This window comes from Poecilia mexicana, unplaced genomic scaffold (assembly GCF_051168715.1).
Source record: "Poecilia mexicana isolate PSO_F unplaced genomic scaffold, ASM5116871v1 scaffold_1, whole genome shotgun sequence".
NCBI lineage: Eukaryota > Metazoa > Chordata > Actinopteri > Cyprinodontiformes > Poeciliidae > Poecilia > Poecilia mexicana.
Genome location: NW_028263370.1, coordinates 1,467,366 through 1,494,516, shown reverse-complemented (window position 1 = coordinate 1,494,516; position 27,151 = coordinate 1,467,366). Strand labels below are relative to the sequence as shown.

Genomic DNA, 27,151 nt, shown 5'->3' with positions numbered 1-27,151 from the left:
TAGTTTTCAAAAACAATTTAATTTATTAAAGGATCCAAAACAACCTGGTCTTGCATGAAAATATCTGTTTGTGAAAGTTCTTCAATCAGATCATTGAAGAATTGGATCATTGAAAATCTTTTAGCCTACATCATCAAACTCTACCTTGAGTCGGACCCACCACCAACCCCCAGCACTTAAGAGATTTTCTGATTCTACAGGTCTGGCAGTATTATTACTGCCCCCAATTTTCACTGGGTACCCAGTGAAAATGAATAGAAAATGTGATAATTTGCATTTCATTCTTGATTTAACCATTTCTAAGCTTGATTTAGATGTTAATAAAGAAAATGTAATAATATATGGAAATTATTTGCTCAAACAAAGTGTGAGTCTCTATAAATAGAGGTCTTCTACAAGGTAGCAAATACTTTTTCACAAGAATGTGGTTCAAGTAAAAAAAAACATGTTTTAAAAAAATTAATAAAAGGCAACTGACACATACAGACATATTACTTTGAGTTGCTGTATTAAAGCTCATCTTTGGATTTGTTTTTTTTTGCTTCCTCTGCCTGGAGAGTCTCCATGTACTTCCTCCTGTCTTCATCCTCCTGGAATAACAAAGAGTAAAAATCTCATTTTACCACAGAAAATATTTCAGTTTTCATACTCCTAAAACTGCTGCACAATTTACCTTAACTCTGTCTCTTTTGGCCTTTCTCATTTCTTTATCCATAAACCTAACCAAGTCTTTTATGTTCCTTTTCCCAGTATAAACCACCACCTTGAAGTCACAGAAGAAATATTCCATGCTTTGTCATTTGTAAACAGGAAAAAACAAAACAAAACAAAAAAAAACATTCAGATGACTTACTGCTGAGAATACTGCAATAAATGAACCAGCGAGTAATACATACCCTCTCAGCATACAAAGCAGGAAACAGGCAGAGGGATGGGTAGGAACCCTGCATTGACATGTTGATATCATTGGCTGAGGCGTCGATTTGAGCAATGACCACATCTTCCCAATCCTTGACGGCTTCAGCCAGCTCCTCCCACAGTGGAAACACGGCACGGGACATTTCACTGTATGCCAGATCTGGGATCCAACAAACATAGGGAGCAACAGTCATCAGCTATACACTACACTGAAGAGATAAAGAAAACCAAGGATTAACTCCTCACAACTATATGGCAAGCATTTAATCAACATGAAAGGGTGTTAATCTAGACTAAATCTCTCTCCAACCTGATTGAATAGTGGGATCACACTAAACACTGACGAAACACCAGTAAGACTTTTTGGCCGACCAGTTAAAGCAGCATGCTTATGACGCAATGTTTGGATCTAATGATCCAAAAGTCAATTCACTGGGAACAAACCCCTGACAAATGTTGTGCTGGTTGCTGGTATATAGTAATTTGACATGCAAGCTAGTCAGCACACAATTGTGTTTGCTAGGTTGGAACCATAAACTTTTATTGTCATTTTGAAGCCAAACAGTGGCGCAGTTGGTAGCACAGTTGGGTTCGATGCAGAAAGGCCCGGGGTCTTTCTGCATGGAGTTTGCATGTTCTCCCTGTGCATAGTGGGTTCTCTCCGGGTACTCCGGTTTCCTCCCACAGTCCACAAACATGACTCTCAGGTTAATTGTTCTCTCTAAATTCTCCCTAAGTGTGAGTGTGCATGGTTGTGTGTCCTGTCTGTCTCTGTGTTGCCGTGCGACAGACTGGCGACCTGTCCAGGGTGACCCTAAACATTTGCTGGAGATAGGCACCAGCAACCCTCCTGACCCCATTAGGGCACTAGGGACAAGGGCGTATAGAAAATGGATAGATGGATGGATGGATGGATGGATGGATGGATGGATGGATGGATGGATGGATGGATGGATGGATGGGTATATATATATATATATATATATATAAGTCACCAGTCTTCCACCCGGGAGACCGGGGTTCGAATCCAGGCTGGGGCAAACAGTTACAACAGTGAAATTGAGCTATGCAGTGTGGGTCCTTAGGCAAGACTCTTGGAGCTATATAGCCTACCTCATACCATGAGAGACATTGATAAGCACGACATGCCGGCTCAGACGTCGCCCGGCCAAACAAGGTCTGCGTCAGGTGCTGGGGAACCAGAGCACCTTGATGAAAAATGGGCTACTGGAACAAGACGGAAATGGGCGAGAGACGAAAACATGGATCTGTTGGAATGCTACTACTCAAGTAACCCTAGCCAGAGGGGCTACATGCAAAGACTGAGGGTGGAATGGTTACTTCGACATCCCCAGTCGACACTAACTGCCAAACAACTAGTAGCTCAGTGTTCCAACATCTGCTATCACAACTTGAGATTGACGAGGTGCAACACAAAGGGGAGGAGCCAGGACGCCAGGTCAGAAGGGAGTTAACTACAACTACCTGCCCAGAGACTGGGTATGTAGCCCCAGTAATGAACGAACCATCTGAGCTGAACGAGGCAGCAACTGACCTGAGAGAGAGAATCATGGCCCGAATGAACACCAGATAACCCCGACGCCAATTACAACGGCTGAATGAAGTACCATCAGAAAGTCTAATTGAAGATGTGAATGCAGCATTGAGAACAATCCCTACCAACACCATAACTGAAACCAATGAACTGATATACTCAACTCAGCATCAGTGATCCTTGAGATGCTTGGCTATAAAAGCAACCATGAGACCCAATATCCACCATGGAAAAGACGGTTAGAGGCTAAGATCAAGATAACAAGGAGGGAAGTGAGCCAACTGTCAGAGCTCCTAAGGGGTGCAATGAAAAGATCAGTACCCAAGAAGTACAGCCAGAACCCATACCTGAAGCACTCGAAACTGCCAAACAAAGGCTCCAAGCTTGGGCCAGCCGCCTAAAGAGATACACAAGAAAGAATGAAGCCAGGAGGATTAACCGGCTCTTCTCCACCCAACCAGCTAAAGTGTACTCTCAATGGCAGGGTACTAACAACAGAGCAGACCCACCAAGGCTGGAGACTGAACAATACTGAAAAGGCATATGGGAAAGGGAGGCGTCCCACAACAGCAATGCACAGTGGCTAACCTCTCTACGAGAGGACCACAGCAACCTCCCTGAACAAGCCCTGGTAACCATCACTGTGCCAGATGTCCAAGAAAGAGTCTCGGGTATGAAAAACTGGACAGCACCAGGGCCTGACATGATCCATGCCTACTGGCTGAAGAAACTCACTGCCCTCCATGAGCAACTGGCAGCTCAACTGAACCAGCTGCTACACAATGGGACTCACCCTGAATGGTTGCACAATCCTGATCCAGAAGGATCCCTCAAAGGGTTCAGTCCCATCCAACTATCGGCCAATAACCTGTCTCTCTACAACATGGAAGCTCATGTCAGGCATCATAGCGGCTAAGATAAGCGGGCACATGGATAAATACATGAGCACGGCACAGAAGGGCATCGGCATAAATAGCAGACGAGCCAAACACCAACTCCTTGTAGACCACACAGTCGCCCGAGACTGCAAAACTCGACCATTCCTCCCACAGTCTTTGCATGTAGCCCCTCTGACTAGGGTTACTTGAGTAGTAGCATTCCAACAGATCCATGTTTTCGTCTCTCGCCCATTTCCATCTTGTTCCAGTAGCCCATTTTTCATCAAGGTGCTCTGGTTCCCCAGCACCTGACGCAGACCTTGTTTGGCCGGGCGACGTCTGAGCCGGCATGTCGTGCTTATCAATGTCTCTCATGGTATGAGGTAGGCTATATAGCTCCAAGGGTCTTGCCTAAGGACCCACACTGCACAACTTTTCAGGCTTCCAACATAAAGAACTAAAATTTTTATTATTTTGTGAAAAATCAACAAGTGGAACACAATCGTGAGGTGAAACAAAATTTATTGGTTATTTTAAACTTTAACAAATAAAAAACTGCAAAGTGGTGTGTGCAATATTATTCGGCCCCCTTGCATTAATACTTTGTAGCGCCATCTTTTGCTGCAATTACAGCTGCAAGTCACTTGGTTTTGCCCCTATCAGTTTGCACATGGAGAGACTGCAATTCTTGCCCATTCTTCCTTGCAAAACTGCTGGAGCTCAGTGATGTTGGATGCAGAGCGCTTGTGAACAGCAGTTTTCAGCTCTTTCCACAGATTCTCAATTTGATTCAGTTCTGGACTTTGACTTGGCCATTCTAACACCTGGATATGTTTATTTGTGAACCATTCCATTGTAGATTTTGTTTTATGTTTGGGATCATTGTCTTATTGGAAGATAAATCTCTGTCCCAGTCTCAGGTCTTTTGCAGACTCCAAAAGGTTTTCTTCCAGAATGGTCCTGTGTCTTCCCATCAATTTTAACCATCTTCCCTGTCCCTGCTGAAGAAAGGCAGGCTTAAACCATGATGCTACCACCACCATGTTTGACAGTGGGGATGGTGCGTTCAGGGTGATGAGATATGTTGCTTTTATGCCAAAGCATTTTGCATTGTGGAAAAAAAGTTTGATTTTGGTTTCATCTGACTACAGCACCTTCTTCCACATGTCTGGTGTGTCTCCCAGGTGGCATGTGGCAAACTTTAAACAAGACTTTTTATGGATATCTTTGAGAAATGGCTTTCTTCTTCCCACTCTTCCAGAAAGGTCAAATTTTTGCAGTGTACGACTGATTGTTGTCCTATGGACAGACTCTCCCACCTCAACTGTAGATTTCTGCAGTTCATCCAGCGTGATCATGAACCTCTTGGCTGTATCTCTGATCAGTCTTCTCCTTGCTCGAGATGAAATTTTAGAGGGTCGTCGGGGTCTTGGTAGATTTGCAGTGGTCTGATACTCTTTCCATTTCAATATGATCACTTGCTCAGTGCTCTTTGAGATGTTTAAAGCTTGGGAAATCTTTTTATATCCAAATCCAGCTTTAAACTTCTCCACAAAAGTATGTCGGTGTGTTCCTTGCTCCTTCCTTCCTTGTTCTCTGTGCTTTAAACACAACCCTGAGACTATTATAGAGCAGGTGGACTTGATTACACATAGGTGGATTCTATTTATCATCATCAGTTATTTAGGACAACGTTGGATCATTCAGAGATCCTCACTGAACTTCTGGAGTGAGTTTGCTGCACTGAAAGTAAAGGGGTCGAATAATATTGCACGCCCCACTTTACAGTTTATTTGTTAAAAAAGTTTAAAATATCCAATAAATTTCGTTCAGTTCTAGTGGCCTCCATTTAGAAGTAATCTGACAAGAAGGGGGGGCAAAAAGGGTACCAAACTAGGGGCAAGTCTGTTGCCAACGTATGTGGGGCCCCTGCTCTGACCACTACACCCCGAAGCCCAGAATCTTTACTGATTGAGTAAAGCTTCTTTGTGGCAAAAATAGGCAACAAACACTACTAATAATGCTCACTAGACAAATTATAAGTTCAAAATGTCTGTAGTGCCAGTAATGTTGAGATCTTGAATTAACTAGTATAGCATCTACATTTTAAAGTTTGATCTAGTGAATTAAAGAGCTTGTTTCTAATTATTTGTGGTTTCCATAACAGCTCTTCCCTGTAATGCCATGAATTGTACCTAAAAAGTGTTAATAGTAAAAGTATTTGCTTAATTGGTGCTATAAAGCCTTCAACCAGTCCAACAACAAATGGTTGGATACCAAAGGAAAATATCAAAACAACACAAAAAATGGTGGATGTCTTTCTCACTTATGTACTCAAATTAAAGGCTGGGTTTCTACAAATGTACAAATTTACTTTGATTTTTTTTTTTTTTCACATTTTTAACATGGATGTTTCTAAGTGTGAAATTGTAATTTCACCAATATATTTCCTTTTAATATGTCAATTATCATGCAGTTACCATGATGACGCTCTGTATGGCTGTGGGTGCTTTGGCTCCCAGTAACACAGCTGATGTATTGCAACACTGACCTACTGATTAGGTCAGTGTTTTCTGTTGCAATAGTTCAGAAAAACTAATTTTCTGAGCTATATCTAAGTTATTAATCTAGATAAAAATGTCTTCGTTATGACACCTTGACATTAATGTTGTTGTCAAGACCACTTAACCCAAGACCAAGTCAAGACCAGAGTGTATCGAGACTTTTAGGATCTGAGACTGAGTCAAGACTAAGACCAGCGCCTCATGCTACATGACACAATAAAATGCGAAATATGATCAAAGTTGCTTCTTAAATTGATCTGAAAGATTCATATTCTCTTAAAAACAGCTAGATATTAAATGCTTAGAGCTGAAATAAATGTAACCAATACCATTATCAATTCAAACTCCTCTTTATTATGTTTTGTTTCCATCTCTGTGCCACAATCCGCGGAGGTCTCGTGCCATCCCTAAAAAGTTAGGGTATATTGCCCATGTCAGAAACCACCACTGTCTGCACCATTAAAACATAGCAATTAAGGTAATGCACTAATGGACACTGACAAAGGAGCAACAGGCAAGAAGTAACCAAGAACAAGGCACGCAACCCTGACAGCTCTCACTCTCCCTGGCAGCACAGTTTTGTAACATCTGCCACCATGACAGGTGATGAAAACAATCAAAGAGCAATGAACATCCTCTGCGTGCTCTTCGGTTCTTGTGTTTTATTTATTCGGTAATTAAATAAATATCAGTGTAAATAATTAAATAAAATATTAATAGCTACGGCAGTGTACGAAGAGCATTACAAGAATAAAGATTGGCTGTCAGTGAGACTAGTCCTATCGTTCTATGGAGCTAAAACAGTCTCATAATTCACAAATGCACAGAACAAGATCCACAAATGGACAGAATGAGATTCACAACTTGCACAACTTGGATCTTGCACAGGACAAGATTCACACTAGTATTTTTTAAAAAGGTTATATTGGCTTTATTTGATAGTTAATTGACAGGAAAGTTGGTAATGAGAGATGGGGAAAGACATGCGGCAAAGGTCGCCAGGCTGGAAATCAAACCTGTGACAGCCACGTCGAGGACTAAGGCCTCCCCATACATGGGTTGTGCTTAACCCTTGTGCCACCACAGTACACCCCACACTAGTATTTTTGATGCAAATACAAATATCTCTTGATTTCCAAACTGCTTCTGGCCTGTGAGTTGGTTGCATTGGTGTGTGAATTTTGAGACTCTTCTGACATCTCAGTCTACAAATGTTGGATGATCAGCAACCGATCAGATACTTTCTTTGTTTCAGCCAGTTATATGAACAGACCCCCATGTGATGTTGGCTGTGATGTTTCAGCCAGTCACATTAACACATTCCAACAGCACTGTATCAATGTCCAAGCACAGATAGTTTAGATCTCAGCCTGGCTTCTGGCAGCGATGGAGCGGTAAGTGAAATATTGATGTTAACAAATTAGCTATTTATCCCCATGTTATGATTATTAATGTTAAGCGATTTTATTGTGCAACTGTCAATACAAGCTAGCGATGTAAGCACTTCTGAATGCTAATAACATCAGGCTAATGTCTTTCCATTATACCTCAATTTATTCAAGATAATAATAGTCTTTGTATATTATGAATTGCTATAAAGCTTAAATGATAAATTATAGCAATGTAATAATTCACTTAAGTCATGCTTTTCATAACACAAAATCATGTTTGTTTATTTTTTTTTACTTATCCTACAAGGCTGAAGATGCTATCTGCCAAAATATGCTACACACCGAACTCTCTCCCTCCTTGACCTCCCCTGAAAATACCAAGTGGCGGGCATAGTGTACAGGAACATCTGTGCCGAATATGGACTGGAAGCCCCGAGGTCAAAGTGGGGAACACCCCCAAAGGTGGTGGAGAATGACCGAGCTAAGATCCTGTGGGACTTCCAGATCCAGACAGACAAGATGGTAATGGCGAACCAACCGGACATTGTGGTGGTGGATAAAGAACAGAGGAAAGCCGTTGTGGTGGATGTAGCAATACCAAGTGACCACAACATCAGGAAAAAGGAACATGAACATACTGCGCAGAACCCTCAAGCTCCCAGGCCTCTGGTAGAGGACCCGAGCTCAGAGGATGAAAGAGACCACCCGCGAAGGGTGAGAAGGGAATTTTTTTTATTTTTTTTTTATATATATATATAAATATATATATATGAGAAGTTTCTGTTATGAATAATTTTTTGCGAAGTGATAAAAGCTGGGTAGCTCTTGAATTGCTACAAAATAAAGCTGTATTTCCTCCTTCAGCCCACTGGCTGCAATGTTGACACCTTGAGATGCCATGAGACCTAAATTCTGAACATCATGGCATGGAGAGCATCCCAGTTTTCCATGTCTGGCATATAACCATTCATTTTAGCTTTTAAACTGGTTCTATTGATCCTGTGTCCAGACAGAGGGATAATCAGTAGCCCAGCATCATGACCTGTTTGTTCTGAAGATGCAGCTTCCACTTCTCTTCCTAACATGGCGCCTCCTCACCCTGACTCTCACACTGACAGGAGGAACCACAGAGCTCTGTTAGGTTAAAGTTCATCTTCTGAAGTTGGGATGTTTTTTCTCCAACAGGTTCCAGAGGAATCACCTCAAACCAGATGTTGGACTGGATTTTATTTCAATGTCATTTGTGAATGTTAGAGCCTCATTTTCAACAGTGGAGCTATAAAGGTTGAAAAAGGTTATCATTTTGGAGAAAGTCTCATCAACATCAATATTTCCACTAAAAGCCTCTCAGACTCTGAGCCCAACAGCACCAAACTATTTTTATATTAGACAATTTAGTTTCACATAATTATCGCGGTAGAAGCCATTTGTTTGTTAAATACTTAATGAAACATATTTACCGTGTTTGATGTTTGTTGTAAATGACGTATAGTCACAAAGAAAGAGGTAATTAGTCCGAGTTTGTCGTTTATTGACCGTTCAGAAACAACAGCGGCTGTAATGAGCCACAGCAAAGGTATAAAAGGTAAAACAACCTGAACAGGTGATCAACTCTAAACCACTGGGACCTTTTTATTCTCCGTCTCTCTTTGTCGTTTAAGCACACCCGTTGCCATGGCAACCTCCTGAGCTCCACAAGCCGACCAGAGATTACGTTAAAAACATTCAGTCCGTTATGATATCAGGTTTTCAGGCTTGATATTTATTTTGCGATCATTAATAAGCCTCCCTGAACACAGCGGTGGTTGATTAGTTCATTTTAAACTCCTGCTCTGCTAGTTATTTTGGTAATGGAAGCGAAACGCACAGAATTGCGCAACACGTTGTTGAAACAATAATCACTGAGATTATTATTGTTGTTGGGTCATTAATTTGAACACGTTTTGTTGATTTTGTTGTTGTTCTTTAATAAAGTTACGAACGTTTTAAGCGAGTCAGAGGAGGACGTGCTGGTCTCAGCGTCCCGTTCAGTTTCTCACCTACCGCCGAGATCGACACAAACCTTCCCCGATCGACGTGTTGCAGCCCTGCTCTAGTAAAGCACGAACAGTTTAGAAACAATATGAAATGGGAAAAAGTGATTTATTAACCGATTAAGTCGTGTTTTAGATTGTTCTTGAAAAACTAATCAGTCACGGCTGATTAGTGAACCCACTGATTTTCTACAGCAGACAGCCGCTCCCCTCTCTTGCAGGTACTGCGTACCCCAGCTGAATCTTTTAGGGGTACGCAGTACCCTACGGTACCCCCTACTTTCACCCCTGAATATAAGACAGATCAGTCTGCTACACTTCAAAATAACAGTGCTGGAGCAGTCTTGTAACAAAATTGAAGTCCCTGTAGCCTTTACCTACTAATTTAGAATGTTGAAAAGATTTTTTTTTAAATACTATGAAACATAAACTGTAATATATTCATATTTATTATGTATTGATACTGGTTCTAGGTAGTGGGGTTATATTAATACCCACCAGCACATGCTCGTATGTAAGGTTGGGACATTTCGTTTGGTTGTCTTGGCTACCAACAAAAACCCCCGAAGTATCCACATCGGTATCCAGATCACTCCTTCATGAAAAGTATTAGACAAGAACCCAAAGATATTACATAAACATTGTATGAATTGTGATCTACCAGGTTTCTGCATTTATGTTTTTTTTTCTCAGTGTGAGCTGGGCTTTACTGGTTATGTAAGATTCACAATGTCACTGCAGAGCAGAGACATAAACAACCAACTGACAATAAAACAGCAAAGGGTAGCTCCCCCTAACAAAAAAATTAAAGAAATACACATCAATGTGTTGTTTAGGGATGGGTACATATTTTGGCAGATTGCATATTCAGCTTTGTATGATAAGAAATAAAAAATCGCTTTGAGTTTCTGAAAAGTGTGACTTAAATTAATTACTAACTGGGCTTTATAACAATTCGTATTATACAAAGGTTATTATTGTCTTGAATAAATTCAACTATATGGAAAGACACTAGTCTGACGCAATTAGCATGCAGAAGTGCTAGTATAGTATAGCTCAGTAGCATAACTTACTCATTTACATCGCTAGCTTGTGATGATAGTTGCACAATTAACAATAGCCATGCTATAACCATGTTACGATTAAAAATCATAACATGGGGATAAATAGCTAAATAAGTCAGATAGATATTTCACTTACCGCTCCTCTGTCGCTTCCAGAAGCCAGGCTGAGGTCTAAACTGTCAGTGCTATGGCATGGATACAGCGGTGTTGGAATGGGTTAATGTGATTGGCTGAAACCTAGGTTACACCAAAGTGGGGGTCATTTCATATTATTGGTTGAAACAAGTTAGGTATCTGAGATATTTGCATCAAAAATACGAGTCTGAATCTTGTCCTGTGCATTTGTGGATCTTGATTTGTGCATTTGTGAATTATGAGTGTTTTAGCTCCGTAAAAGAGCCCTTCAGAAGAATCAGATTATTCCTGAATGTCACTTCCCTATATTGCAGACTTTGGTCACAGTGTTGTCCCTTATACCACACGTCAATCAACACCTCCGCACAATAATTTAGCGCAGCGAATTATCATTTTTCTCATAGCAAATACAATTTGTCCCTGCACAGCTAGCTTTGCTAACCTCATGTCCACAGAGCTTATGTTACGACTGGCGTCGGCAGCTTAATTATGCAAATATGAGTGTGCATGTGCCTGTCTCTGATTGGTTCCCAGAAGACGCCGGAGACGTCCAATAGACCCTTTTCACATGACGTCACACAACCTCCGTTTTGGCTCGAAGCTGTGTATCCTTAGTTCCGGTGTACATAGTAAGTAACGATAAAGTTGTCTATTTCATATATATATATATATATATATATATATATATATATATATATATATATATATATATATATATATATATATATATATATATATATCTGACAGCATATGTTGATCAGACAGAACACCGGAGCATGGAGTTTACACAGTCTCTAAAACATTTGCCTAAAATAAGATTTGAAGATAGATCACGATTTGCAAACCAATTTTCTCTGACAACAAAATCTAAATTAGACAAAGGCTAGAAATTCTTCACCGAACAATACCTGTTTGACTATGAAGGTAGGTATTTTTGTTTTGCGTAACCGTTAGCTTAGCATTAGTGAATTTTGTTAGCTAGCTAACTACGTGACATAACTGTTCCTTAACCAGAACTTTTTACTGTTTTTGAACTATAACGTTTTAGGCTCTAATCTTGATCAGATTCTTAAATTATAGACTGGAGTTGCCACTCATCCCATGAAATAGGGGTTTGTTTGTTATAAGCAGAGATGTCCGGTGCCGCCGCTGCTTTGTAATGTCTTCCTCTGATCGGACCACTTTTTCCGGTAACGAATAATCTAACGAGCTCGTATTTCAAATCCAGTAATCAGATTAAAGTTATTTTTATGTCCTTTATTTTCCATTAATACAGAAAATGAACCTCTAAACGTTACATCACTGACAGGCGGCGGTGTATATGTTTCCCAACTGTGGCTAAAGCTGCTGCTAGCTGGTTTACTCCGATCGGAGGCTGTTTATTTTATACACAGTTAGAGAATGGTGATTTTACAATAATTAATAACAGCTATCTAACACTTAAATGCTGTTATTATTAAACTTACCTTTTATTATATCCTTAAGATTATGAGAATGCGGGAATTTTTCAGCTTGGTTCCCAAGGCAAAATCACACCGGAAGTAAAGATACCCAGGTTTGAGTTATGGCGGCCATTGTCTGACGTCACTGTGAAAAGGGTCTATTGGTATGTTCCTAGAGGTGACGGATATAAAAGCTGCTGACGTGGACTTCCTGCCATCCATCCTCAGCTCCTCTCAAGCGGCCACACTGTTTGTTAAAACATTGTAAAAGTTCTGGAGTTTGTAGGAGTGAGCTGCCGTTTATGTTTGCTTAGTTTTTTCATGTTTTTCTTAGTTAGGGAGGTAAGTTTTTGTCATTTGGTTTATTTACTTTCAATTAGGTAAGTTTCGGTTAATATTCAGATAGTTTCCTTTTGTTTGTTGTTTTCGGCATTATAGCTCACTCTGAAGTCATATGCTCCATTTGTTTGCAACATCTCCATCAAATATATATATTTTTAAAATAACATTCTAAAATGTTCAACATCGTGTGTGTCGGCTGCTTGGGATCTGAAGAGGACGGATCCTTCATGTTATGATCACAAACTCACACAGAGGTGCGCTACGTACAAGATGTTTGACACGAAAGATTTTTTTTCTCCTCAATATTGTGAATAGTCAAGAGAGATGGGTAAAGTAATCCAAAAATTATTGTTTTCTTTTTTTATGTGCCTACACCCGTGCTCAGCTAAAAAAGCACGACACAATTATGCCGAGGATGGATACATATGACCAAGGCCGTGCAGAGACCACTAAAGGGGCAGGTGCTTAAAAAAAAAAAAGGGGGGGGGGGCACATCTAACCGCCTTCTAGGACAGAATATTAACAAAGCCTCTCAGCTTTCAGAATTTAATAAACAATGATAAATTACAAAATTGTGAGATATACAATCAAAGTTAAGGAAAATGTCTATATAGAGCATACAACTATGCATATATAAGATATTTTATTAGTAATTTCTTTCTGCAGGTCTATTTTGTTATAGGAAAGTATTGCAATATTAGTAAGATATGTAAATCAGAGCTAGACCACCAGACATATTTTGTCTTTACAGAATTACACTATTAAAAATATAAACAAGGGCACAATGCAACATTTTACTGGACTGTAATCTATTAAAAAAAGAGCTGCCTGTTTGCTAATATCAGAAATAAAACTCTGCATTTTCCTCTCCCTGTGGAACCGTGGAAATTACACCTTTCGCCACCAGTTCCTGCAGCTCTGACCTGAGAGCGGCATTCTGCTTTGGAGGTGGTAGAAACGTCTCTATGATCTCCTTGAAAGGTGGAGTCCTGCCTCCAAACTGCAGTGTGTAACCCCTGCTGATTAGTCGATCCAGCCACCTATCAAGGAGCATGCGCACCACCGCCACTCTGAATAATTTTCTGAAAGCGGCCGTGCATTCATGTGAGGTGCTGCAGTTCACATGAACTCCAGCCAAGTCAGAGCCCCTAACGGCGTCCCCTGCCTCGGAGATTCTCCGGGGGACTCATGGGGGTCTGAAAGGGCTGGTTATTAGCCTCCATGCCACATGACGCAACCGCATTCATGTCAGGCCGAGGGCGAACCCGTGCACTTCCTGAAGGGGAGTCAGGGTGCTTTAAATGGCGTTTCAGCGCAGACCGCTGCCGGCCAGATGACACAGTCGCCACTCACAAAGTAAGATGAGTGGGAAGCTGCAGCCGGAATCACAGTAGGCTTTGACTGTTCACAGAACGCACTCCCAGATTCAGACTGCTCAAAAGAGGCAGACTTATCTACTGAGACAGAAAAATTCTGTGTAGAAACCGCGGAGATGCGGTGCCTCCTAAACAGCTGTTTGTGCGAGGAAGCTGCTGTGAGATCAGCTGATCTGACAGAGCTGGAACCTGCAGGATTTTGCTCTCAGCGATATGTTTGTGTTTTATTTCAGAACATTTCACATTAGAACACACATTCCTTCCAGCTAGTCATTTCCTAGCTTGCCTTCCCCTGGTCCCTGCGGCTGGCCGGTCCGAATGGTTCGGGCTGACGTCCTCTGGGAAGACGTTGGGTCGCTGGCTGTCGCACCGGGAAGAAATGCCGAGAGGTGGAAGAGGCTGCAGCAGCTGTGGAGCGTCTCTGTTGTTGATGGCGACCACGTTGGTCCCTCCAGCGGCCGGAGGTGCGGGGGGGCAGGTTGTGGCCCTACCCAGTGGCGCAACTGCACATTATTCAGGTGGATGCGAAAACATAAATCGCCGCTCCCTCCCCACCCCCCCAGGGAAGGAACGAGGAACGTCAGGGTGAAGGAGCGACGCTCCCCCCCCCCCCCCCCCCCGAGGCGACGCTGCGTGAAGTGTAAAGATTGCTACATTTACCTCGTTATGTGCAAGAGGTGAAGGAGCGTGAAGCGCGCTGAAGTGTATGGGAAAACATAATCGGCGCGTCGACCCCTCCAGACGGGATTTTGGCGTCCCCTCTGGTGCTGCGCCCCTACGCGTTGCATACGCTGCATACCCACTTTTTGCGCCTCTGGCCCAACCAGGCGGAGGACAGACTCCGAAACCTCCTGGGTCTTCTTAGACTCCGATAGGAGAGACTGGAAATTGGCACCAAACATGGTTGATGGGGCCATCCATCCATCCATCCAGCAGGTCCTTCTGGAGCTTCTCGGACATAGACGGCGAGAGGCGGAGCCAGGTAATCCTCTGGATCAGAGTAACCCAAGCAGCTATCTGTGAGGAGCAGACCGCTGAGGTGGCGCACAGATTGAGTATGGCATCAGCCGCCTTAAGGAGAGAGCCCTTCAGGTCCTCTGGCAAGACAGCTTTCTCCAGTCTCTTGGAGATGCCGCATGCGGCATTATGGTGGCAGCAGTTATCTGATAGGCGCACTGGTGGGTCCGGTCAGAGAACCTGGTAATCAGCTGATCGTGCTTAGAAGGGGGCACAGGGCACTGGGCTAATCCTGATGTCCTGACCCCAAACACGTCAGTGAGGCCCGGATCCACAGTAGGAACAGAGGGAAAACTCTGCTCTGTGAACCCTTCCACCCTGGTGATGGGCGCATAATTGGAGACCGGCGCCCTCAGCCTCGCGGCCTCAGCTGCTGCCTTAGCCGGCGGCCTCAGCTATGTAAGCCATTACGGCGGGAAACTGAGGCCAAATGGGGTCCGGATGGCGACTTGGGGCGGAGCCAAACCGTCCCGCTAGATCATTCGAACGTGGCGGGGGAGGGTGGGAAACGGGAAGCCTCTTAGCTGGGAAGCAACATCCGCACTGCTGCTACTCCTGCTGTCGTCCTCTCTGCCGGTGGAATCATCCGAGTCCCGCTCTCATTAATAGTTCTGCAGGACGGAGGAGCCATTGCTAACATACTGTTGCCTGCGCACCGGAAGCAGTCTATGTGGCGAAAAAATACACAAGTGTGAAAAAGGAAGTCCGTGGCATATAGGCTATTATAAAGTCCTGCTTCTCGCGACCCCCTGACACTTTGCCACGGTCGCACCCCACTGTTTGAGAAGTACTGAACTAAAGTGTTACTAGTTGCCTTCTGTTGGCCATCAGGTTGCTCAACACCAATAATCCGCCTACCAAGACTGTCTGAAAATGCTAAGTTATGTGTATTTAGCAATACATTATTTTTTTGTATATTATTGTGTTTGTCGGCATACTGTAAGCTCCAGTGACCAAGGATGACATTTTGTTGCAAATTTCACTGTTGTGTCTTTGTGCAACGACAATAAAATAAGTCCAAGTATGTAATTTTTTTAAGTAAGATAAAAATCTGGCCATTTTCATGTAGGAGCAGCTTTGAAGGTTTATTTAAACTGAGCTAGAACAGGAAATGTTTTTCTTAACATTAAAATTATTAATAAAGATTACACTCAGCTGTGAGTAAAGTTTACTTACAAAACAAGACAAAAACAGTCTTGTTGGGGTTGAAGGCTACTTTCTCCAGAGTCATTCCTACCAGCTCCTTAACGGGTTTCTGGTCCCATCTTTCAGGAATAGGCTCACTCATCAACTTGGGCTATTTAAAAGCACACAAACACGTAACAATCAAGGCATATAGCTTCATGCCAAAATGCATATCTGAGTGTGATTTACCTTAGCCTTGCCTTCGAGGTAGGACTGGCAGAATTGTTTTATGCTCTCTTCATTCAAAGTCTCAGAAAGCATTTGGTAGGTTATTTGATCTGTCAGATTTACCAGTCGGATGTGAGGAGCGTCAAAGTGCCGCACCCGGAAGTACTCCATGAGTCTGCCGTTACGATGTTCATCCACGTTCACCAAGACAAACAGGATCTGGGGGGAAATACATTAAAGTCCACTGGGTTTCAGGGAACAAAAACCCAGCAAGAGAAATAGGGAAGCAAAGGAGAGGAGTAACTGAGGTCCGCTCCCAATACTCGCACTTCCACCCTTTTTCTGCCCTTTTGTCCTTCAAATGTGTATTCATGTTGAAGGGTTTGAGTGAGTAGTTTGTCCCACATTCTCCATTCGTCTTTTGTCCCATCCTTTTTGGATCCTATTTCTACACTTCTGCTAAGCCCACATCCAGATGGATTGTAGTGACATATGACATTTTGAAATAAAACATGGAAATATTGCAATATATTTTTGGTCTTTATTGAAAATTCAAAGAAAATAGCATAATAAGGCACACAATGACAACAAAAAAGTTTGATAAGATAAACAGAAAAGAAAGAAACATAAATAAAATAGTCACACTAACTGTGAGGAAAGTAAAACAAAAAGTTTTACAAATGCAAGAGGAATTTGAAAACTTAAAGTAAACTATCAGCATATAAAGATTGGGCTTTTGATACAATGGATAAGCACTTCCTTAAATATAATTATTTCACCTTAAAAATTTAAAAAATGGAGGTGATTTTTAGAAAAGGGCATTTGTGAATAAAAACTTAGCCAGATAATTAAGTCATTAATATAATAATTTAACACTTCATGTCCTCTTATACCAAATTTTATTATATTATAGATTAAAAGCAGAATAGATTTCTTGTACAATGTCCAGTTTGAAATTTTTTTTCTAAAAGCATTAAAGAAGTTCCAATTGAAAAAATTGGGTTGTCTGAATATGTCACAAAACACAGAAATTAAAATTTATATTAAGTTTCTCTTGCAGAAAGGTATTAGGGAATGAAGAGAAAACTTCAAACAAAATCTTGAAATTAATTTCTTTTATTATTTTGTGGAAGTGAAACAGAAAGGGATTTATTTCTTATTTTCTTTAGACAAATCAGCAAATTGACGTCATTGTTGCTTATGAATATCTTGTTAAATCTTGTGTACAGAGTCACATCCATTCATACTGAGGTGGTTTTTTGAGTAACAGCCGAATATGTATTCATGTCTTTAGTAGTCTTTAACAGTCTTATTCAACCTTTAAGACAGTTAGATTGAATGTTGGTACATTTTAATGAGTTTTTTTTTTTTTACAAAGTTATCATCTGATTTAAAAAAAAGTTGCCATTGGAAATATGGCAGTGTTCACAGAGCAAAATAAATGTCACAAAATATCAGTTTTCAAATATACTGTACTGAAGTAATTGTTTCTCTCTACTGAACATGTATGAATACTATCTAATTTTGCTCTGTATTCAACAAGTCAAAACAACAAACATTTGAATAGACACATATCCCCTGCAATGACTTTGGTAAGCAAAAATACCTACACTGTACATTTAAAATAACTTTTTTGTTGTAGTTGTACTTTTTAGCAGCACAAATGCCTGAAGAGTGACCAGTCCACCATTTTGGATGTTGAAGTTGCAAAACAGAGCAAACTGTGCCAAATATCAAATTTTTTGTGCACTTGTAACCTGTGCACTTGAACCCTTATTAACTTGGATTGAGTCCACACTTCAAAAGGTTGCAGCACGAGTATTGGGCCTGAGAATGAATAGTAAGCTTGATTAGTCAATAAGGAACAGATGACTGATTAGAAACAGGCCTGAGGTGTGTGGGAAGAGAGCAGAAGGCAGGCTCAGGAGAGAGAGGAAAAATGGTACAAGAGGAGAGGGAGAGTACACAACTGGGTAACTAGGAAAATGTATCTAACACTAACAAATAACTAGTCATAAGGAACATAATAGAGCTAAAGTAACTCAGCTTTGAACTATGGTAAATCATCCAAAGCTAATCTAATCAAAGAAAGCAGAGTTTTAAAAATAACTGCAGTGGCTTCCTTTAAATGGAAATGGAAGGAAAATGATATGAGGTTAATTTATATATTAAATTAAAAATTTAAGTAGTAAGCATTTGTATTGTGACTTCTTTACTCTAATAGCCCTAAATAAAATCCAGCGTAACAAATTACAGGTGTGTCATTTAGTATCTATGTCAATACAGTGGTTCTGTGAGACATTGGAGGACACCTTTTTGTTTTATACTCAGCTATATTCAAACAACTAGATAGAAGATGGACAAAACTGGGAGTGGTTAAAGGTTTAGCAGATATGAGAGCTTGCTCTCACATTACATTTAAATTTCAAATGACATCAAATTACATTTACTTGCACTGCTGTAGATTTAAGTATTATTTTTGATATATATGTGAAAAGATCTTCATAAAAAGTGTCAAAAATTTTTATATGTCCTAAAGTACTAATATAACTATAGCAAAAGTATGTACCATAATTGTTACATTATAAGGTGACTAAGTTGTAACATGGTTGGTTCTGTGGATCCATTTTGTTTTGGTTGGGTGAACAAACTCCTGCTTAAGATCAGTAGGCTGTTTGCAATCAATCAATAGTGCACTGTTAGTAGATAATTAGTAGCCACCCAGGTACACCCACAAGAAGGAAACAAACGCACACAGTATAACACTTTCATTCTATTAGCTGAGAAGTTGCAAGGTGACAGTACTTCTTTGTTTCAAGGGTGAACAGAGAGGTTTGCAAGTGGAGATTTGATCCAAGCAGAGACAAGTTTTGAGCGCGAGGAGAAAGGTTTGAGAAAGCACAGTGAATATTTGAAAGAGAGCAGATGTTTTGAGTACAAGTTTCAAGAAGACAGACATGAAGTCCTGATTTCAGACTGAAAATGTGTGCTCTCAACTTATGGCAGAAAAATCCCCCCATACATTTTTTCCAATAATCACTATGTTGTGAGGAATGACTATTTATGGGGCTCAATGCATAGACCCCATAAGTTGGGTTCAGGGAGTAAGGTGTGAATTGAGTTTAGGTTAAGGTCAGGTTTTAGCCTTTAGAAATGAATGAAAAGTAAATGGAATTCAATGAAAAGTCCTTGTGATGGCAGACAGACAATAATACTATGCTTGTGTGTGTGCGTGCGTGTGCGTGTGTGTGTGCGTGTGTGTGTGTGTGTGCGTGTGTGTGTGTGTGTGCGTGTGTGTGCGTGTGTGTGTATGTTTCTACCTTCAGCCTAAATGCCTCTGCAGCGTTGTGGAAAGCAGAGAAAATCTCTCTAAAGTCCTCAGAGCTTTTGTTGACAAAGAGCAGGGCGTGGTTTAACACAGGTGAACCTAGGATCTGTGAGGCTGTCTGCAGCAAGAGAGAGAGAGAAAGCATCAATGCACTCAACAGTCTAAGATTCTTAGAATGTCCAAATGAAAAACAACTCAGCAAAAGTCTGGAAAATCCACTGATTAATTTAAAATGTGTCTGATACCTGTCCTGATTGGGGCAAAAGAAGAAAACAATATTAAAGATTTGTACATGATGAACCATGACTGCAGTAAATGATGGTTTTGATCCTTTAGGGATGAGAATACAACAGGCAGCTTACCAAAAAGCCATCTGTAAACTGGATCTTCAGGCATCTTATCACAGAACTCTATTTGTTCCCATGTTTTATTGCATCTGGAAATCTTTGAAATATACCTGGCCATTGTATTCAGTAACTGGATCCATCTGGTAGACAGAGATGAAAACAACCAGCTCCTCTTTAGGTGTTTCTGGCTTCATTCTGTACGTCTGAATGAGCTGAGACTGAAGCACACACAGAGATGAGTCGGCAGGAAAGATTGTGTGTTTATACACACACACTCCTATATTTCTATATAGGAGTGTGTGTGTATAAACACACACACTCCTACACACACCTACACACACACACACACACACACACACACACACGCACACACACACACACACACACACACATATATATATACAGTGTATATATATATATATATATATATATATAAGTAGGAGCCATATGTACATTATTGGAGCTTGATACAGAATGTTGTTTTGTTTTGGCGTGAATTTGACTTTTGCTCTGCTGTTTGAAAGAAATGGGCATCTGGTTACATGGTGCCTTTTGATTAGTTGTTTTTTGTCTAATTAGTTTATGAAAGATTAGAGCATGCTCACTATAGAAGTCTGGCACCATTAGAGGAACACAGTCTTTTGACCGTCACTTTCTATTTGTTTTTATTTTGAATCTGTTTGTTATTTTTACTTCCTTTTGGATTCAGTAAAGACTGGAGAATGAATATTGGATTCAAGGCCTCTTTTTTCTAGAAGAAACGTGTCGCGTCCGAAAGAGCTTTGATGGGGCTAGACTAGTGAGAGCTTGCTGCACTTACAATATATATATATGAGGCTGAGTTGACCGAATATTTTCCGTATTTGACTGTTTTTTTGCTTGTTTGTTTTTTTAAACGACGGGAAAATTTGAAGCCTGTCCGTCATTTGACAGGTTATAATTAAAACCCCTGACTGATGCACATTATAGACTTTACGCAAAGATTTAATCGCTGAGGTAACTAAAGTCAATCAATAAAAATAATCCTTTCTGAATATCATCTCATGGACTCTGAACTAAATGCGTCTTTCCAGGCACGTGCAGAGGGGGGTGCTGGGGGTGCTTGAGCACCTGCCGTTTTTGCTCCTTGCCCCAAAGTGCCCTTTTGGTCAATTTTTTTTTTTTTTTTTTTTTTGGTGGTATTATTTTCAAAGCCCTCCTCTGACACATAATAACATGTACTAAAATTATTTTATTTATTTATTTTTTTTGTACAACATAATAAGCCTTCCGGTCACCTTGCTACCTTTGACCTTTTGCCCGTGACGCATGACACAGTTGTCTCTCGCGCAGTGAGATAAGGCGGCTAATTGGAGCTCAGCATAGCGAACGGTTCCAGATTACAGAACAGTTTTTGGTGAATTATATATATATATATAAACGTTTTTGGTGAATAAAGTGGAGTAGACTTGCTACTTGTCAGATGACGGAAAACGTTGAAAGTATCGTTTCTGCTTCAGCGGTTTAAGCAGAGAGGTAATGAGATACAACAGAACTGACAGGCCTCTATGTCTGCCTTTCTCTGAAGAACTACTGAGCGGGAGGAGACAGCCAGGTGAGGAAAAACTGTTCTTATCTATCGATTCAGTATTTTTATCATACAGACATTAGGCTGTTGTTGTTGTGCTATTAGCTAGCTGCTAGCTAACGACTTTGCTAGCAAAGCTAGATAACTAAAAAGCTTCTTCCCTGTGTATGAGGCACATCGCCCATCCAAAACTTATCATCTCCATAATGGATAAATGTCCGATCTTCTAATTTCCTTTGCTGCATAATGTACATTGCATTTATTCTGGCATTAGGTAAATGTGTCTTGAAAGAGAATAGCACTTAAATAATAGTCCAACAAGGATATTCATTTAGAATTAAAAATAACTCACCCTGAATTACCTTGATAGATATAATGTATAATAAAACTCATTAATGAAGGGGAAAAAACTCAATCCAGACTTTATGGTTAGGGTCTGGTTCGCAGAGTATGTAGTTAATTATTTTTTTTTTAATAAACTAACCTCAGTTAAGTAAAATAAAATTGTAATCAAAACTTTTGGAATTGTAATGATTTATTTAAAAAAAAACAAATTATTTTGTTTAAAAAACTTTTTTAAAATTAAATAACTCATTTTTTTAAAACTTTTTATAAATTAAATAACTCATTTTTGTCTGGTGAACTTAAAAAGTTATTTGCCAAACATAAACTTTTATTTGCACACATCAGAAATCTTTTGTTGTGATTTTAGGCCCCGCCCACGACGTCATGTGAGAATCACAAGCAAAACTTTGAGTCACAAACAAAAACTTAGAATATCAAGAAAAGATTTCTGACATGCACAATTAAGTTTGTTTTGCGGATATTTTTTTTCACTTTATGAGACAAAAATGTGTGATTTTAATTTAAAAAAAAGTTTTTTAAGCAAAACTCAGTAGGCTTTTCTCATGGTGACATGCATTAACAATTCAATTTTTGCTTTTGTTTTTTTCTTTTTTTCTGCAGTTCCACATTAAAGTTTGATCCAGCTCTGCTTTCCTGAATGGACCATCTTCATCTCCACTGCAAGTGTAGCAAACAAACAGCTTTTTTATAGATTACAGTCCACTGAAAGGTTGCATTGTGCCCTTGTTTATATTTTTAATAGTGTAATTCTGTAAAGACAAAATATGTCTGGTGGTCCAGCTCTGATTTACATATCTTACTAATATTGCAATACTTTCCTATAACAAAATAGACCTGCAGAAAGAAATTACTTATAAAATATCTTACATATACATAGTTACATGCTCTATATAGACATTTTCCTTAACTTTGATTGTATATCTCACAATTTTGTAATTTATCATTGTTTATTAAACTCAGAAAGCTGAGAGGCTTTGTTAATATTCTGTCCTAGAATGTGGTTAGATGTGCCCCTTTTTTTTGAGCACCTGCCCCTTTAGTGGTCTCTGCACGGCCCTGGTAATATCTATCTGTTTCGGAAAAGCGAAACTACGCAAAAGAATCTTCGTAAAAACACACGCCCAGACCGTCCACAAGGTAAAAAAATATATAATAATAATAATAAAATAAAATAAAATAAAATAAAAGTTGAGCCGCGTTGAGTTCATACCCCAACAGGTGAAATGCTGGTAATTTAATTGGACTCATTTAATTTAATTTATTATAAGTTACTGGAGCCACAGTCAGTGGTTTTTGTCACTACGGAGAAAAAGTTAGAAGCGTTTATCTGCTTTATTTGTGATGGGATCTGGGTTCACAATTCAACTAGGTGAATATTAACTAAATAGCCGATGTTAATGTGATTATAATTTGATGGGTAAAAATAGAACATGACCAATTTTTTTAAAGCTGTCGGTCAAAATGATGGAGAACAAAAAAGTCTAGCGCGACCTCTGATATATTAGATGCTATAAATATATTTAGAATGACAACATAAGCTAACTCATTCATCATTCATTCTACGTTTTTGAGAAAAAAAAATCAATAATTTTATATCACTTGTTGAACGTTACCTATAATGTTTTACTAAGGTCATTATAGATGTAACAAAATAAATGTCAACATATTTTAATAAATACCTAATATAAATAAGTATATGTATAAATATTTTAGGAGATAAAATATATTCTGGGAAGAATCTCAAAAAGTCCCAGATTAATGTGACATTCTTCAATATTGGAAAGTCTTAAAAATAAAAAAATAAAAAGAAAGAAAGTAAAAATTAATAGCGCATGAAAACATATGACGTGCTATTAACAATTTTCTGAAATTTTCAGAAAAATTTTGAATTTTAATTTCAGAAGTTTTTAGTATTCTATTTAGTTGTTTTCAAAATTCCAAAGAATATCTGAAATTACATTAATCATTTCTGAGTTTGGGGGGAATGTTATGCCGCTAACTACTTATTCACATTTTCTTTCAATGTGACCAGCTAATCAGTTCAAAATGAAGCTTTTTTGTGCAGATGGTATCGACTGTTTCAAATATTTATCTTTAGTTGTTTTATATATATATATATATATATATGTGTCAGTTTATATGTTTTGTCATGACTATACTTTTTTGAGCAGCAGAACAACATCCTGAGTGACGGTATATTTGCTGATGACTTCATCATCCTGCGTCAAAGCAAAGCGGACGTCAGGGAGGTCGATGGCTGCAGCGTAAAACACCTGAACCAACTCATGGTTCAGCTCCTTCACACAAACAGAGAAAGGGTTATACTTTGAGTAAAGAATTAAATTTTGGTAGAAGAAATTAAAAAATGTGTTTGTTTACCTTGAAGAAACCAACCACTATTAGATCGTCTATGGCCTCTAATTGGCTCAGATCCGCAATGAGATCAGCAGATGTCCCCGCCCTCCTCTGCAGCCAGGTCAAGATGGAAGCTGAACTCTGAGGAACTTCATCACAATTCATTAAAAAACTTTTAATGAATATTTTTACTGACAGCAGAAAAGCATAGTGGCTTTTTCAAAAAGCTTAAAGACAAAAATAACAATAAAACTTTTTCCATAATTCTGATGATTGGCTATGAAAATGAATAGAATTATTTTGAGCTACAAATCTGAACACAGGGGAAGTTTAAAATTTTTAAAAAAAATATTTGCTTCATATAAAATGTTATAAATCTGAAACAAATATGAACAAATGTCTCATCCATTTGTTTTTATTTTATATCCTTTTTTTTCTCAAATTTTTAAGTTATTGGGTTTATATTTACATTTAAGATGCCACCCCAACTCAAATACTGGCCAATCACAACATAAATAGTCACATAAAATTTTAATAAAATACATATACATGCTTAAAAATGTAATGAATATGAATATTAATCAATTTTTTGCAAATTTATTTTGATTTTGTACTTCATAACATTTAATTAATTTGTAACATTTATTTTTATGGGTTGCAAATTGTTTTTAAATGATCACATTCAGAAATCATTATTTATGATTTTGATTATTTACATGTTTTTATATTTCACTGTGGCCCTCAAAAGTCTGAGAAAATGTTCTGTCTCGTTTACTTACACATTAGCGGCTACTCTAGTTCTTGCAGGCAGAAGGAAGGGACTGAATCTTTGATTTTATTAGATTGACCTTTGTTCTGTCTCAATTTGTATTTCATTAGCTTTTCTTCTTTTAGGCAAAATTTATTTTTATAAGTTTTAATGGAAGGATGTACTGTTGATAATGACAGTAATGGACAATATGACCCAACTTAAAATATTGTTTTGCAGTGAGTTAGGTTTTAGGGTTAACCCTTCAATACACATGATTCAGCCTGTTGCAGTTTAGCAAACACCTGTCAGTTGAAATCACCTGGGCTGAAGCAAGGGACCACCTAAAACAGGGGTCCCCAAACTTTTTCCTGCGAGGGCCACATAGCTGTTCCTTTCTCTGGTCAGGGGCCGGTCTTAGTTTTTGGAGAAAGAAACCTTAGAAAATTCTTGTCGACGGGGGGGCTGTTCTGTCTTTGAAACTGTCGAGCTGGGGGGGGGGCGCGACGACACATTCGCACTTTTAGATAGATTTTTACCCAGAATGCAAATGGAAAAAACCGTGAGTGAAACGGTGACTGGGACTGACTAGTATATATTCCATTGAGGGAAAATTAGTTTCACATCTGCTCAAGTCCCCTGGTGGTTGAAGAAAAATCGGGCCAGATCCAGCCCGCGGGCCGTAGCCTGGGGACCCCTGACCCAAGCTACGGCTTGTGAGCCTGGCAGACCAGGTTTGGGAAACACTGATTTAGACCATAATTGTAACCACCTCTTCCTATGCATTGTTATTATGATGTTAGTTTAAAAAATATATATATATATATCTTTTTAGTAGTAGTTTTACAGGGTAACATTTTGACTGCATTGAAAATTAAATCTTACTGTCAGTTTTAAATGGGTTTAATAATTTTATTAGTGTTAAAGGTCAACTTCTTAAAAGTATAACCATTAACTGGATCTGCTAAGTAGCCACTGGTCACAGGGCCTCTAGATGGATTCTTTTTAACCCTTGTGCGTGTGAGGACTGAGGTAAATGATACAAGTTTTACATATCATCAGTTGGACCCCATTTGTAGACACAAGGGTTAAGGTAAGATCGTTTTATGTCTTGTTCATGATAACTTGAAATAAATAAATATGTTTGACATTTCTCAAGCCAAACTACAGCTATTTCTTTTTAAAGAAAATGTCCAAAGAGTGTTGCATAAGCCGCAAATGGGAATGTGTAACAGAAATATGGTGGCAGATACCAGGGCAGAGAGCCGGGTTGGTTACATCTCCAGAGAGGTAGAGTCTGATGCTGGGCTGTCCGCTCGCATGGAGCTTTTTCGCCAACTCTTTTTCCGTTGTCACATCAATGACTGCCGGCTTGACCTCTGACCCCTGAAGCTCTGCAGCAGCAGCTTTGAATGCAGCTGCAACACGATGACCTTCTGATGTCAGCGGAGTGTCTGGCAGACACACAGAGGGAAGATGAATATTAGGAGCTTCTTCTCTAAGGGTGTGTTTCACACATGTGTAACTTATCTATCCCTGAAGGTTAAATCCAGCTGTGTGTTTGTGTGTGTCAGTGTGTGACTTACAGAAGTGCACCAACAGTTGCTTGTGTTTTCTCAAAGCCCTTTTGAAGTTCCCCTTTTCAAGTTGTAAAATGCCTTCCTTCTCTGGTAACGTTGTGTCTCCCTGCAGGTCAAGTTGTGCGTCCGCTGCAACGGACACACACAGACAGAACATCGCTCCAAGCAGCAGCAACCCCAGCTTCTTCATGACCGACTAGACACAGTTTGATAAGCTGGACCTAGGACGTTTTTCGCAAGGAAGTGAGACAGTGGACTTATAAAAGGTGGGTGTGTCTCTGTGTGTGTGTGTGTGTGTGTGTGTGTGTGAATGCTTTTGTTATCTGCTAACAGACTCAACAATCAGTTGCTTATTAACTTCCCTCCCAGAGGCCTGCTGTAATTCTGCTATTGGCTGCTGCTCATATCGTATCAGGTCCTAATATCAATACGTCCTTCACCTGCCAGACTTTAAAGGTCAACAAGGAAAAGGAAACAACTATCTTGTAATTCACAAGATGCATGGAAGCATAAGAAAATTATAGTAAAACAATGGTCTTCTGATCATAAGAGTAGAATAAGTAATTGTGTGTATAAATACTGATTAAGCTGAATTTTTCTTATAAAAATGATAGTCAATAATGTAACTGTAAATTAACAGTTTCAGACAGATTTGCTTCAACCAAAATAAATAGCATAAAAAGAGCCTGAACACTTGGTAGCTTTGAAGCAAGAAGAATCAGGGTCCCAGTTCTAGCCCAGGGTCTTTTGGCACAGAATTTGCAAGTTTGCAGGAATGGTTTCTCTTCATGT

At 39.5% G+C, this 27,151-nt stretch overlaps 1 protein-coding gene across 1 annotated transcript; it reads right to left on the bottom strand.

The window, feature by feature from the left end:
* Positions 1-26,606, bottom strand: LOC106910611 (protein disulfide-isomerase). The gene is made up of 11 exons (XM_088013217.1): positions 26,366-26,606; positions 26,033-26,233; positions 24,056-24,180; positions 23,836-23,973; positions 19,854-19,961; positions 19,389-19,514; positions 16,090-16,287; positions 15,892-16,012; positions 897-1,078; positions 674-763; positions 1-590 (listed from the first exon to the last, which is right to left on the bottom strand). The coding sequence occupies exons 1-11, from the start codon at positions 26,547-26,549 to the stop codon at positions 510-512; spliced, it is 1,554 nt and encodes a 517-aa protein (XP_087869343.1). The 5' UTR covers positions 26,550-26,606; the 3' UTR covers positions 1-509.
* Between the last annotated feature and the right edge of the window lie 545 nt (positions 26,607-27,151).